We start from the raw sequence: 13,495 nt of genomic DNA on the forward strand, positions 1-13,495 counted from the left end.
ATTATTGCTACTAGGGTTATTTCGTGGGTCTTTCACCTTCATAAAATCTTTTGGGGACCTCCCACTGCTTTTTTCTTCAGCCACCCCAAATTTCATCTTGTGAAATTTGAAACGTCTTATGAAATGAAGGAGCAAAATCTCACTGCCTGCATGAAGCTTGCTTTGTTCTCAGTTGTTTGGAGTTTTGGTGGTGGTGGTGTTTTGTTGTGCTTTTGGCCATAGAGATATTTTCCTTCCTTTTTTCCAAGAGTCTTGTGTAAAATGTCTAAATGTCCTGCTTTTTTTCTCTATAGAGACTTTCAATTATTCTCTTGCATTGCTGCTCCCAGTCTCTCCTAATGGTTTAAATTCTCATGCACAATGATTCTTTTGTCTAGTAGATGCACCTGAAGTAGTGTCCTAGCGTAACAACTTTTTTCTCTCCATGCTGTGTCTTTGAACAAGCAATTTTCTTTTCCCTGGCAATGAATTTTATCAAAGAAACAAGGATAAAGCTAACAAGCTCTGAGCTTGGAGGGATAGTGTTGTAAATGACCTTGTGGGCGCAATCAATCACTCTAGTGTATATTTACTGAAAGTTTGTAAATAGTCCATGTTTTCTTCCAAGAGGCTATAATATGGCTCTGCTCCCTACCTCCTTGGTCTCAGACTCTCAATGAACCATTGTTTCCCACAGCAAGAAGATGTTTTGAAAACCTATCCAAATATGGAATGCTTTCATGATGGTTATGCTGACCTACTAAAAGAACCAGAAAGAAATAAACAGACAATATTTGATGAAGAAAGCAGTGAGGTAAAGGAAACTACTAAGCTTTCATTATTTATTGTTTTAGTTTCGAGGTCAGAGTCATTGTACTCTACAAAAAAGAAAGTCAACGTTTCTTGTGTGTATTAGTTGAATATCTCAATGTAAATGCAATGTGAATTTCCTCTTCCTTACTTACGATTTACTCTTAGTTCTCTTTCCTATAGTCTTTCCCTCTCAGTCACTCCTTTAAATACCGGAATTGTCACATTTCAAATTAACTTTGGGGCAGCCATTCAACAGCCACAATGTCACCACAAAGTATTTATGTTTACTCCATTTCAATGTTGTATTTATTCCTCTTTATTACAATATGAAGCTATGTTTTTTATTGTTTTACATTAACCATTAGGGAAATCTTAGGAGCAGCAGTAGTAATAATTGTGGTTGAGTCAGATCCAACTCAAGCTGACCCACCAGTGGTTTTTTTTGGAGGGTGTTAATTGCATGGGAAGAGATTTCCCACTTTTCTCCTGAGAGCAGCTGGTGGATTTCATCCACCTTCCTTTAGATCAGCAACACAGCTCCGTACCCACGTTAGATCATAACACCTATCCAATCACATGTACTAAAATGTAGACTCCTGCAGTAATATAAGTACTTTCGAATTTAGGGAAATGCTTAAATTACTTTCAAAATTATCCATGGAAAGATAAATTAGCTTGTAGCAAATACTTAAAACAATCACAAAACAAAAGAGTATCGTGAATTCAAAAATGACATCACAACACCATTATGGAAGTTCTGGGTAAGTTGTTCATTATTTATAGCTGTTAAGCTATTATTAGCTTGACTTTTTGACTTTGCTTTGCCATTTTTCCTGCTCTCAGTGTTTCCTCTGCTGAGGCGATGAAAGAAAAATCAGCATTAACATTCTTCTCAACTGCATCCAAAATAATAAAATATACTTCTTGATATATAAAAAATTTTTTTAAAGTGCCCACATGTTGCAGTTAGCTTATGGAAAATATTTACAAATCTTTGAAGTCAATACAGTTCCTAGGACTACATTTTCCTAGAGTGAAATGCAATTATGTGAACATTCCTCCTCCTCCTCCTGTCTTTCCTGCCGAGTCAGTTCTGCCTCCTACATGACCCTACGGTGGGTTTCCAAAGCTGTAATTCACAGAGGAAGAGACATGATGTGTAAGCCCATGACTCTTTTGTGGTACAGTCTTCAGGCATTTGAAAACTCTGATTATTATCCAAGACAAAAGAAAGTTGCCAAAATGTGATCTTCATTTTATTTGAAAAGGTGTTTTGGGTGTTCAGGCTTTGTCAAACTCAGAGTTTCTCATTCTCAGTGCTAATCAGAATTCTTTATGGTGGGGAGGTGGACTGTACATTACAGGAGGTTTGGAAGCACCTCTGGCTTCTATAACCCAGATGCCAGTAGCCCCTTCCTCACCCAAGTTATAACAAACAAAAATGTCTCCAGATGTGGCAAGTGGCCAATGGAGGACAAAAATCACTCCTGATTTTGAGAGCTATGGGCTGAAATAATAAAGAGCAACACTAAATGCATATAATTTTATCAACTAAATTCTGACACTTCCTAAGTCAAAACTTCTATCAGTTATTTTGTTTTATTTGGAAATGTTTTTTCATTGTAAACTAGGCACTTTTACTAAGAACTCAGAAGTAAAACATAGTATTACTAGACACTTCACCAATGAAGACATTCAGATGGCAAACAAAAGAGGTGGAAGCAACGAAAGTGCCCATCAACAAATAAATGGATAGAAAACCGATGGTACATTCATACAGTAGAATATTACACAACATTGAAAAACAATGAACTCATAACACATTACACAACATAGGGAAGCCTGGAAGACATTATGGCTGAGTGAAAAATCTCAGTCTTTTTAACAAAAAATACTTGATAACAGTGCTCTTAAAAAATAGGACAGATGTGGTGTGGGTGGTGAGCGAATAGGAAAAGAGTGGATAGATAATGAACACTGTATTGGATTAGATGAGGGAAGAACTGTCTGAAAGGAATAAATGATTAATTATTATATGTATAAAACCAATCTGGAACAAAAGGTACTTTGTAAAGTGGACTAAGGGGGAGAGGAAAGAGGAAGGCAGGAAAATGTGCAACAATGAATGACTTAAAGATAATTTTAAAAGAAAAATGTAACAAAAAACCCCCAATTTACTATTACCAAAGCACATGGATTTCTCTCTTTTTTGGTAAATAATAAAGATACATTTATTAGAAAGTTATATCCCCAAAAGGATGGACTTCACTCCTTGAAAAGAAATATGAGGGGAAAGAAGGAAGGATTTCTTGCTTCCATCTATTTTTGTCAGAAAATTGGTCAATTGATAACAAGTTATTTAAAATAACTTTTACTTTCATCTAAATAAAGGCACATACTAGACCATCAGTCACTTAGGATAAATGTGAAGACACGTAATTATAGCTGTCAAGAAGTCTTATTGACATAATTTCACTACACCCTTCTGGTGCAATTGAAGCAGACAGTAAAATGAAACAGCAGCTGTAATCTTCCCTTTTAAACAGCTCAATTACATTTACCCTCTTATTGTCCCTATTATTTGTATTATGGGTCAGGTATAATGATTTCCCAAAACACTATGTGGGCCAGTAACAGGATGGACTGAAAAAGCTGTCAGGAAATCACTGTATTTAATTCTGATAGAGTTTAAAAGTGTTCCTCTTCCTAGGAAAATTACTAAAGTCAGAAAGAACAAGTCCATAAAACTATTACAAAAAATGTATTCATCCCAAGAATTTTCTTCTATAGATAACAGAATATTTTGCATTTCCAAATAACAAAATGAAATGGATTAAGTTAGACCATTAAGTAAATGCAATGTATGTTCCACTGCTAATGGATTAGTAGTGGTGTTTTTATAAATAAGGTGAATGTTGATGCTAAATCCACAGTCATATCTGAAAACTCCTCAGGTTAAATGGAAGCACAGAGTAGTGAGCAATTGCCGAATATTACAGAACTATTCCATGGAAGAGGAGAGCTTGCAATCCTAGCATCTAGAGCTATAGAATTTTACTGCTAGAAGGAACTAAAGAATTACGTGATCAAATCTCATTTTACAGTTGTGGAAACAGAAACCAAAAGAGATTAACCATCTTGCCTAAAACAGTTAGGGTCAGGACTGGCAGACCAACCCAATACTCCTGAATTTCAGTTATGTTCCTGAAACAGTTATGTTTCAGTTATGCTTTTTGTTCCTCTAGAAAATCAACAAGGGAGAGAACCAAGAAACTACTGCATATATATGTTGCTTTGTAGTGATACGGTAGCTTTCCATGCCATCTTTCCCATTCCACTCTTTCAACTATTTAAGTGATAAAAAGTAAACATGAGAAATAGTTTTGTACTAAATAATTCAGTCTTGTCAAACTGGGTAAGGATAGCTCCTGGGCCTTCTGTAATTAATTTTGTTTACCTGGCAGGTAAATTCTAAGCTGAGCAAGACATTCTTGAGACAACTGCTTTTGAAAAAATCGGAGTGAGGACACAGTGTTCTTCACCACTGTCTTAGATGTGTCAAATTGGCTGGGCTGTGATCCTCAGGAGTTTGGCATTTATGTAATTTAGCAGTTGTAAAATGATGTAATTTACCTATGATGTCATCGGCTGTAATAAATTCATCATTTGTAAGAAGATTAGAATGGTGTACAACACCCTCTTCAGGCCATAGCCCTGATCTGATGTAAAGGAAGGTTCCCTTGGAATGTGGCCTACATCACCTTTTGTCTTAAAAGAGGTGAAAGAAAAGAGAAGTAAGCAGACAAAAAGAGAAATCAGAACCACCAAAAGAGAAAAGTCAGAGAAAGCTCATCCTTTGGACTCAAAGTCTTGTGATGAGAACCTCTTAGACCTCCTCCTAGTTTTCAAAAACATAACTTTATTAAATTGAATTCTTTTATTACCAGCCCATTTTATAGTCTGTTTAAATCTTTTTGATCTAGATTCTTTAATGCAAACTATAGAAATCCCTGGTTTCAATTTAAGTGTGTAATTTTGTTCATAACATTATTTCCTGTCTGTTGTTGTTGCTGTTATGTGCCATCGAGTCACTTGTGACTCATAGCAACCCTACATACAACAACCCTAAACTCTGCTCTGTCCTGTGCCAATTGCACTGTCTCTGATACACACATCCCAATTACCGAGTCACTGAATCAATCCATCTCATAGAAGGTCTTCCCCTCCTGCGCCATCCCTCCAACCTCCCAAGCATGATGTCCCTCTCCAAGGACCTCTCCCTCCTTAGAACATGTTCAAAGTACGTCAGACGAAGCCTCAGGATCCTTGCCTCCAAGGAAACACCTGGCTTAACCCTCTCCAGGATGAATCTGTTTGTTTTCCTAGCAGTGCATGGTACATTCAATACTCTTTTCCAGCACCACAGCTCAAAGGCATCAATTCTCCCTCTATTCTCCCTACTGTCATTGTCCAACTCTCTGACACATAACAAGTGATTGCAAAGACCATAGCCTGTATCAGACGCACCTTAGTCTCCAGAGAGACACCATTGCTCTTCAGTACTTTGGAGAGGTCCCTAACAGCAGGCTTTCCCATGGCAAAGTGCCTTTTAATTTCCTGGCTACTAGTGCCAATAGTGTTGACTGTGGAACCAAGCAAACTAAAGGTGTGAACAATCTTAATCTCTTCACCATTGATCCTGATGCTGGGCCAATTGGTCTAGTGATGAGAATCTTTGTCTTCTTGATATTGAGCCTCAATCCACACTGAAGGCTGCAGTCCAGCAAGCACTTCAGGTCCTCCTCAGTTTCAGCAAGCAGGGTTGTATCATCTGCGTAATGCAGATTGTTGATAGATCTTCCACCAATCCTGATAGCACATTTGTCCTCATAGAGACCAGCCTCCCAGATAATCTGTTCTCTTGTGTGATTTACAGTCGCAGAAACTCACTGGAGGCTCAGCTGTGAGTTGGGTACATCTCAAGGGCAATGAGCTTGAGTTTTTAAATGCATGAGACTCCAGAAGTCAGGGCACTACCCTTTGAGACAGGCAGCTCTGCTTCCTGTGCCCCTTCTCACTTCAATTTCTGCTTCCTATTTCTTTGGTCTCTCCGGCCTTTGGACTTTCTGGTTCACTTGCTCAGGCAAGTGTCATAAAATGTTTATAATTCTATCACTAAGTGCTCAGAAGAATCCTACTCTGCCAGTATTTCTTAGCCTGAGGTGCTCAGCCCTCGCATTCTGGGGACTGGCAAGCCAAGCTCTGTTTGTAAGTACCCAGAGGCACTGTACTTCACAGGAAGCCTCTGTGCTGGAAGGTACTCAGCTCTCCTGCTCCCGAGGTCAGTTCCCATGCCATCTCATGCTGAATTCCTACTTTTGCGGATAGCATGTCTTTGCCATGTATCACTGTTTTCTATATCCAGTGCTGTAGCTCTTCTCACTAAGCCCTTTTCAGAGTTGCCCTTGATATCTACATCTCCACCCACAGTCTCTTTAAGAAAGGATAGACTTTATATTTTAAAATAATATTAGGCACACTAAAACTCTTCTGTCCTTCAGAACTGGGTACTCAATTCCAAAATGCTTCCACATTTTAGTGTCATAGCAGCACTCATTCTGCTGAAACCAAATTCCATTTTGGCTGTCTAGTACTGTTAATAGCAGCAATACTGCAAGTGGATTACTTTACCAAGCAAAACATTTATTTAGTACTGTAATCACAGAAATGCCATAGCAGGATAGCTTTAACAAACAGAAATTTGTTCTCTCAGAGTCTGAATGGCTAGAAGTCTGGACTCAGGGTACCAGTTCTAGGGAAAGACTTCCTCTCTGTCATCACTCTAGGCTCTGTCTCTCATTCCTATTGTTAAAAAGTAGCCATCTAAGTACAAGACAGAAGAAGTAGGAACTCTTAGTGGGCTAAAATTTGGTACATTCATAGATCTCTGTAGAAATGATCTGGTGGTGTCACTGTCTCTACAAAATGTTATTCTATTATAGGAATGGTTGTTGTTGTTCCGTGGAGTCGGAATCCTCCCGTAGCTGATCCTCTGCTGGATTTTCAGAGGCAGTTAATCACATGGAAGGAGATTGCCCATCCCTCTCCCACAGAGCAGCTGGTGGCCTCGACAAGCATGCCTTCAGGATTGCAGTGCAGTCTCTTGTCACTAGGCCACCAGAGTAAAAAAAGACAAAAATCTTGGGGTTGATTCCCTTTCTGAGTTTGGCACCAAGTGAGAGCAAGGCTTTGAAAAGGAGCCATGTCTGATACCCAATGAAAATGAAATTGGAGGAGTAGGTTTATGGATTTCTCTAGTGTGCTGAGACAGGTTGATATAGTACCTAGGGCAATGGAGACTGGAGTGCTGGAATCAGTGAAACTGGCTCAGGACCGGAAAGGTTTGAGAGCTGCTGTACTTAGGGTCACAGGCTTCTCAGCAGCACACAGCAACAACAATTAGTGGGCTTCTCAAAAACTTTCCCTCTGATTTAGGTGAATTCACCCATGTAGTCACTCAAGTGCATAGCTAGAAAACTACAGACTGATCTTTCAGGCCTTTTCATGTCCAAAAGACAAGCTGAGCGGGCCTGTTTGGTAGGTAGAAGACCAGAAAGAGGGCCTAAGGGAGACTGAATTCAGCTAGCCCAGTTCCTTCTTCAAATCTCTCCATTTTAGGCAAATCCATTCCTTCCCAGTAAGAATGAAGAACAGGGAGAGAAGCCTAGACTTTTTATTCAGGTTTCTTTCTTATACTTTTTATAAAATCTCAGACACTTCTAAAATATTTTCTTCTCTTTGAAGTGGCACAGGCTACCTGAAGAAATCATCAAGTGGTTCTCCATGCATGGCCTTCAGAACAGTAAATGTCAATCTCTTGCACTCCTTTGAAGGAGCTTATCACCCGGTAGGAATTGTTCCTCGTAGGAGGTGACCAGGATGATGAAAGTTTGAGAATCAAAGTTTAAGAGGACCTGAGAGCATTTAGTAGGAAGAAAGAGACTCAGAGGCTGTGGGACTAAATTCTTCAAATAGTTAAAGGGTTGTTTTAGGAGAGAGCAGTTAGACATATGCTGTCATTCCAGGAGGCTGATTAAGATCCATTCGTTGAAATTGCAGGGAGGCATTGCTTTGCTAAATATAGGACACAGAAAGAATACAAGAGCAAAATTCTTTTCAAAGAGGCTGCCAGACATGCTATAGAGGAGATTCTTAGACTGAGCAGAAGGAGGGATCAAAGTGCTGAAGAGAAGGATAAACATTCCACTTTTAGCCAGAGACCGAAAGAGGCAGAGCTAAACTGTGTTGGGACAACCACAGAAAGATGGGGCAATCCTTATTGGACATATGCCTAGACTGGTTTATTTGTAAATGAAAGGAACTTTCAAAAGCCTCAGCTCTTAGACTGCAAATTTAAACTTCTGAATGGGTGAAATAAACCATCTTTCCTAAGCTAGGCTAATTCTTTGAACAAAAATCACCTCTGTGGGACAGGAGAAGGAACACTTCAGTATTTGTTTTCAGCTACGTAAGCTAAAAACAGATTTATTTACTAAATAAACTTATTATTATTAAGTTTTATTAGTTTTAATGAACATTTTCAGAGATTTGGGGTTCTCATTCATTCATTGTTGCACTGTTTTCTCTACCCTCCTCCCCAGTTCTTTCTTCTTCCCCCCCCCCATGAATGTCTGTTTTAATTGTCCAATTGCCATAGTGCTTGTCAAAGCCAGTTCTGATTAATCTCCTTTGTCAGTGTGTCCCTTGCTATTCCCTATCTCTCCTCCCTGAGAGAGACTTCACCCTGATTCATAAGGAAAAGGGGATGGCGTGTTCTCTTAGCTACTTCCTGCTGAAAAGGGACGCTGTGAGTTTCAGGGTGAAGATCTTCTCGCACTACTCTAAAGGGCCCCTTTGGCAGTAGGAAACACATAGACTATTATGGAGATTGATTTTGGAATTTAGATGCACTGTTATCAATTGTGCTTAGCCGTACATGTTCATATCCTTAAAAATGTATCATGGAGGTGTTGCTAAATAAACTATTTCTATGTCTATACCAAGCCTATAGGTTAAAAGAATTGGTGTTGGTTTTTTGTTTTGTTTTTTTTTAAAAAAAAAAGAAATCAAGGTCACTTGTAAGGCATAACTTCCTTACTTGCATGAAGTAACTAAAAGACAAAACGTGTGCATGCTAAGTAGGTAAAAATGCACCAACTCTTGTTCTTATATAGTCAGAATCAGCTCACAGCTTACCCTCCAGGGAGCCATAAATCATGTGGCAAGAAATTGCCCCCTCTTTCTCCCACAGAGTCGCTTGTGAATTCAAGTGCCAGAGAGGAGCCACTTTGGGGCCAGTCACACAACTCCCTGTGGATGAGGCACCAGAGATCGCTCAAGGGCTAAAAAAAGGCAAGAGGAGAGGAAATATAAAATGGAGCATTTGTGATAGATGAGAGGTCTCTTTCAGCCTCCACGTTCTTTTGCTTCCATACTGGCATGAGTGTTTAATCTTAGGCTTTTAAGGAAAAATAACCAGTAGTAATTGAAGGGAACTTTTCAGATGATGGTTTGAAAGATTTTGACCCTGTTCAATCTTTTCTTTACAGATGAGAACTAGGGCTTTTCCTCTTATAGTTTAAAAAAATCTATCACATTTCACTTAGCGGTGCTGAGGTCAATAATGTAATGATTCCTCAGTTGTGGACAGGGCTGTAGAATACTTAGGCAGACAAGTGGTTTCAAGTTCCATGATCCTTGGGCCAGGATCCCAGCTTAAACTGGCTATAGACTGTCTCCAGTTGTCTCTGAAGTGAAAATTTACTCTAACTGGGACCTGGGGAAATAAAAATGAACAACAAACTTGAAGTTTTGGTTTTTCTTTTTTGAAGGGGCAGAGAAAAATGGCAGGCACTTCAGCCACCAATGGAGCAGAGGAAGATCAGCTTCCACAGGATCTAAGACAACAGGCTTCTCCCAAAGCGGACAATATCCAGGGCCTGCTGCTGCCTGAAGACATGCTTTCAGGAGAAGAGGACGAGTGTGTCTCCCCTGATGACATCTCTTTGCCTCCACTCCCAGGAAGCCCCGAATCCCTCCTGGCACCCTCTGACATGGAGTTGGAGGAGCTTCCTACCCTTCATCTGAACAGCTTCAAGACGCAGCCTGCGGCCAGCAGGCTAATGGAAGCCCAGGAATCTGTTCTCCCACCACCTGTGGCTTTTGCTGACACATGCCATGATAAAGGAGAAACACTTTCAAGTCATTTTGAGAAGCCTTCCCTCCAGCTCAGAGCAGAGGCCTCTTTAGCCTCCCAGGGAGTTCTGGAAAAAAGCACAGTCTTCCACAGAATCAGTGCTAAACATCCAGAGAGCATGCGGAATGAAGTGCATGAGACAGCTTCGCAGCAGCCCCCTCAGGGACAGGGAAGCTTGCTAGGAACACGGGAGGAAATGCATGCTGGTAATCAGGTCACTAAAACCCGAGACAGGCTGCATGTTTCCCCTGACGCCTCCTCGGGCCTCGGGTTTCAATCAGACACCAGCCAGGGTTGTCAGAGGCCAATGATTCCCCAAGAAGAGATTAAAAGTACATCACCAAGGAACAGAGTGGTGAGCCTAGCTGGCCAGGCACCTAATTTCTCCAGGCTCCTGTCTAATGTCACTGTCACGGAAGGTTCTCCAGTGACTTTGGAAGTTGAAGTAACGGGATTTCCAGAGCCTACACTGACATGGTGGGTAGCCTATAATGACAAACCGTAAAACAGACACATTGAGTCACTGGGGAAATCTGTGTGCACTAACTTAAAAGTTTAGGGCTGGCTGATTAATGCTGTGAGTCTGCATGATTCAATCTCGCATCAACTCCCAACTCTCATTTTCAAACCAGCATGGCTAACATGCTAAAGGGGGAAAGTAACTCTATTAAATAATAATTTAACAAATACCAAAAAGCAATTTGCTTAACTGAAAATGAGTTGAACTTTCCACTGCCCCCCTTTTAAGTTTAACATTCCACATTTCTAGAGATTGGACATTGAAACTCTTTCTTATCATCTATTTCTACATAAGCATGAAATTCTTTTAGTTTAACATCCCTTATATTCATTTACAAAAAGCATATTAGAATCTAGAGTAGTTTTCTCTTTTCTGTCATTTATTCATTTCATTTTTCACCTCTTCCCAGTAGTCACACATGCCAACTTTGCAATATTTATTTTACTAAGATTTCTTTTTATTACTTTCTTCAATGTGAAAGGTAGAATAAAAATTTCACAGTTGCCCCAGGTGACAGGTAATAAACTCATTTTGAAAGGTGCTATAATAACTGAGCTGTGAACAATAGTATTTCTTTCTGGAAATTTTTTTTTTAAAAAAACCCTATTTGTTTTCAAAAAAAGTAAGCTTCAGAACACAGATTTTGAATCACTAAATATTGTTAACTATAGAAATACTCCTAAATTTTTATATAGTTGTTTTTCAAATTTAACAATTTTCACCCTAATTAGCTTTGTTTGAGGACAAAGGACAAATACATGAGAGCAGGTTTATACTTCAACTGAATATAAGTAAAATGTTGCTGTTATTACGTACCATCAAGTTGGAACCAATCCACAGCTGACCTTCCCGCAGGTGTTCAGAGGCAGTTAATCCCACAGGAGGAGATTACTTCATTAGGCATGATTGTTTCAGTAATTAATGGAATGATTCATTATTCAATGATTATTTCAGTGATTGTGTGTACCCAGTGGTGATACTTGCAGTGAACCAGTTACCTAAAGTACTTATGAGAAAACTTGGGTTTCTTAGTTTATTAAAAGAAACCACACTTTCCTGACAATAGAGTCATGTGTGCTTTCTGTTTTATTTCGTGTGTTTTACAATTGCATGATTTCTACAAATCTAAAAAGTTTTCATATTCATGAGTATAAAAGCTATTTAATTCATCATTAAATATCAGTTAATCCCAAAGAAAATTGTTGTCTGGGGTTTTCCTTATTTTATCCGCACAAATAACTTCTTTAGCAGATGCTGAAGAACCAGTATTTCTCCACCATATTCCTAATAGTCTTGCTCAAGTAACAGCTGATAAGCTACCAAGAATTCATACTTTCATAGGATACTTGAGCAAAGCAAAATTATCACTTAAGTTCAGGTTATGGTATGAGGTTCAGATTATGGTATGAGGTTCAGGTATCAAGTTACCAGATAATGGTTCAAGTTTGTTGTCACTACTTGCCTGGAAATCTTAGAGGATAAATAAGTAGACAAGAATCTAGAATCCATTATTGCTTCATAAAAAAGATGTAGCTAAGTGTTTTCACAGGAAACATTAAGAAACATGCCATTTAACAGTAAGGATCCAGTTGTGCAAATTCCTTTTATAATTATAAATAATTTTCTTTTTCTAATAAAATTAATTCATGAAAGTTAATTGAGCTCATCTCACAAGAAAATGATGTCTCAATATCCCTATCTGAAATAGAGCATTTGTAATTTCAAGTGGATCACTTGGCCTGGATGTGATAGGGCATGTGAGGTGCACCCCAGAGACACCAAGGAGAGCCACATGCCCATGTTCTACAGAACAGCAAGAATGCGGCAGCCAAATTTGACGGTGTGATTTCTCACTCTAGATAATTGTTGCTTTGGGGAAATGGTGGACAAGTGTAGCCAGAGGGGCTGCTTTCTCCAAGGGAGCGAGAAAACAGAATTTTCATGAGCAATATTCCAAATGTTAAATGTCAAAAAAAAGAAGTGTTTTAAAAACCTAATCTGTGTCAATCAAACATTTTTCTACTTATCAGTGGTTGCTTTCTGCTTGAAAGATAAACAATCATATTCTAATTTGGTGTGGCAGCAAAGCTCCTGCAAATGCGAGAACATTCCAGGGTGGGGAACCCAGGTGATGCAGTGGTTAAGCACTCAGCCCACAGGTCAATGGCAGTGGTGTTTTGTTTTTAATGCATTAGTGCCTCCTCAGGAGAAACTCATGACAGTTGGCTTACAAAAAGGTTACAGATTTGGAAATGCAGTGGGACAATTCCAGTGTCTCATGTCCTATGTCTCACAATGAGTCAGAACCAATGAGATGGCAATTTATTTGTTTGTTTCATTACAATGGCAATGGGCCTATTTGCAATGGTTATGAGAACTTGGAAGTTATGTCCATAAACAGAGACCTGACTTTGAATATTGACTCTCTACTTCAGGTTCAAGAAGGGCCAAGAATTGTCTACAGATGGTCACTTACAAGTTTTACACAAGGAGACAAGACATTCAGTGTTCATTCCGAAGGTATGCGAGGCAGACGCAGGCCTGTATGTGGCTCGGGCCCAAAACTCTAGTGGCTCTCTCTCTTCCAGTGTCTTCCTGCACGTGACGGGTAACCACAGGTCACCAATCACAGGCATAAACTGGATAACACTGTGTGTCATCTATGTTAGTGTGTCTTTAATGTACTGGCTGCTCACACAGTGACCATGGTGCTAGCACCGACGGATGTTGGTCTCACAAGACTAAAGGACAATGCATTGTCTGTTTTGCTGTACTTCCCACAAAGCATTCCCTATTAAATGGACCTCCACACTGTCTTTATTGTTCATATGGCGAATTCTACTTGGTGAAATAACAGAATTTTATTTGTTGTTGATTGCCTTCGAGTTGAACACGACTCATAGCGACCACATGAACAATAGGCCTGA

General features: G+C 39.4%; 1 protein-coding gene across 1 annotated transcript in view; it reads left to right on the top strand.

Moving 5' to 3' along the window:
• The window catches only part of CCDC141 (coiled-coil domain containing 141), a 258,070-nt gene extending 244,799 nt beyond the window's left edge, over window positions 1–13,271 (top strand). The window contains exons 22-24 of the mRNA XM_006878954.1: window positions 677–793; window positions 9,684–10,525; window positions 13,004–13,271. Of these exons, the coding sequence (XP_006879016.1) occupies window positions 677–793; window positions 9,684–10,525; window positions 13,004–13,271 (1,227 nt within the window). The remainder of the gene's footprint in view (window positions 1–676; window positions 794–9,683; window positions 10,526–13,003) is intronic.
• Window positions 13,272–13,495: the final 224 nt, after the last annotated feature.

This window comes from Elephantulus edwardii, unplaced genomic scaffold, assembly GCF_000299155.1.
Source record: "Elephantulus edwardii isolate Elephantulus edwardi_28Jun2011 unplaced genomic scaffold, EleEdw1.0 scaffold00001, whole genome shotgun sequence".
NCBI classification, from domain to species: domain Eukaryota; kingdom Metazoa; phylum Chordata; class Mammalia; order Macroscelidea; family Macroscelididae; genus Elephantulus; species Elephantulus edwardii.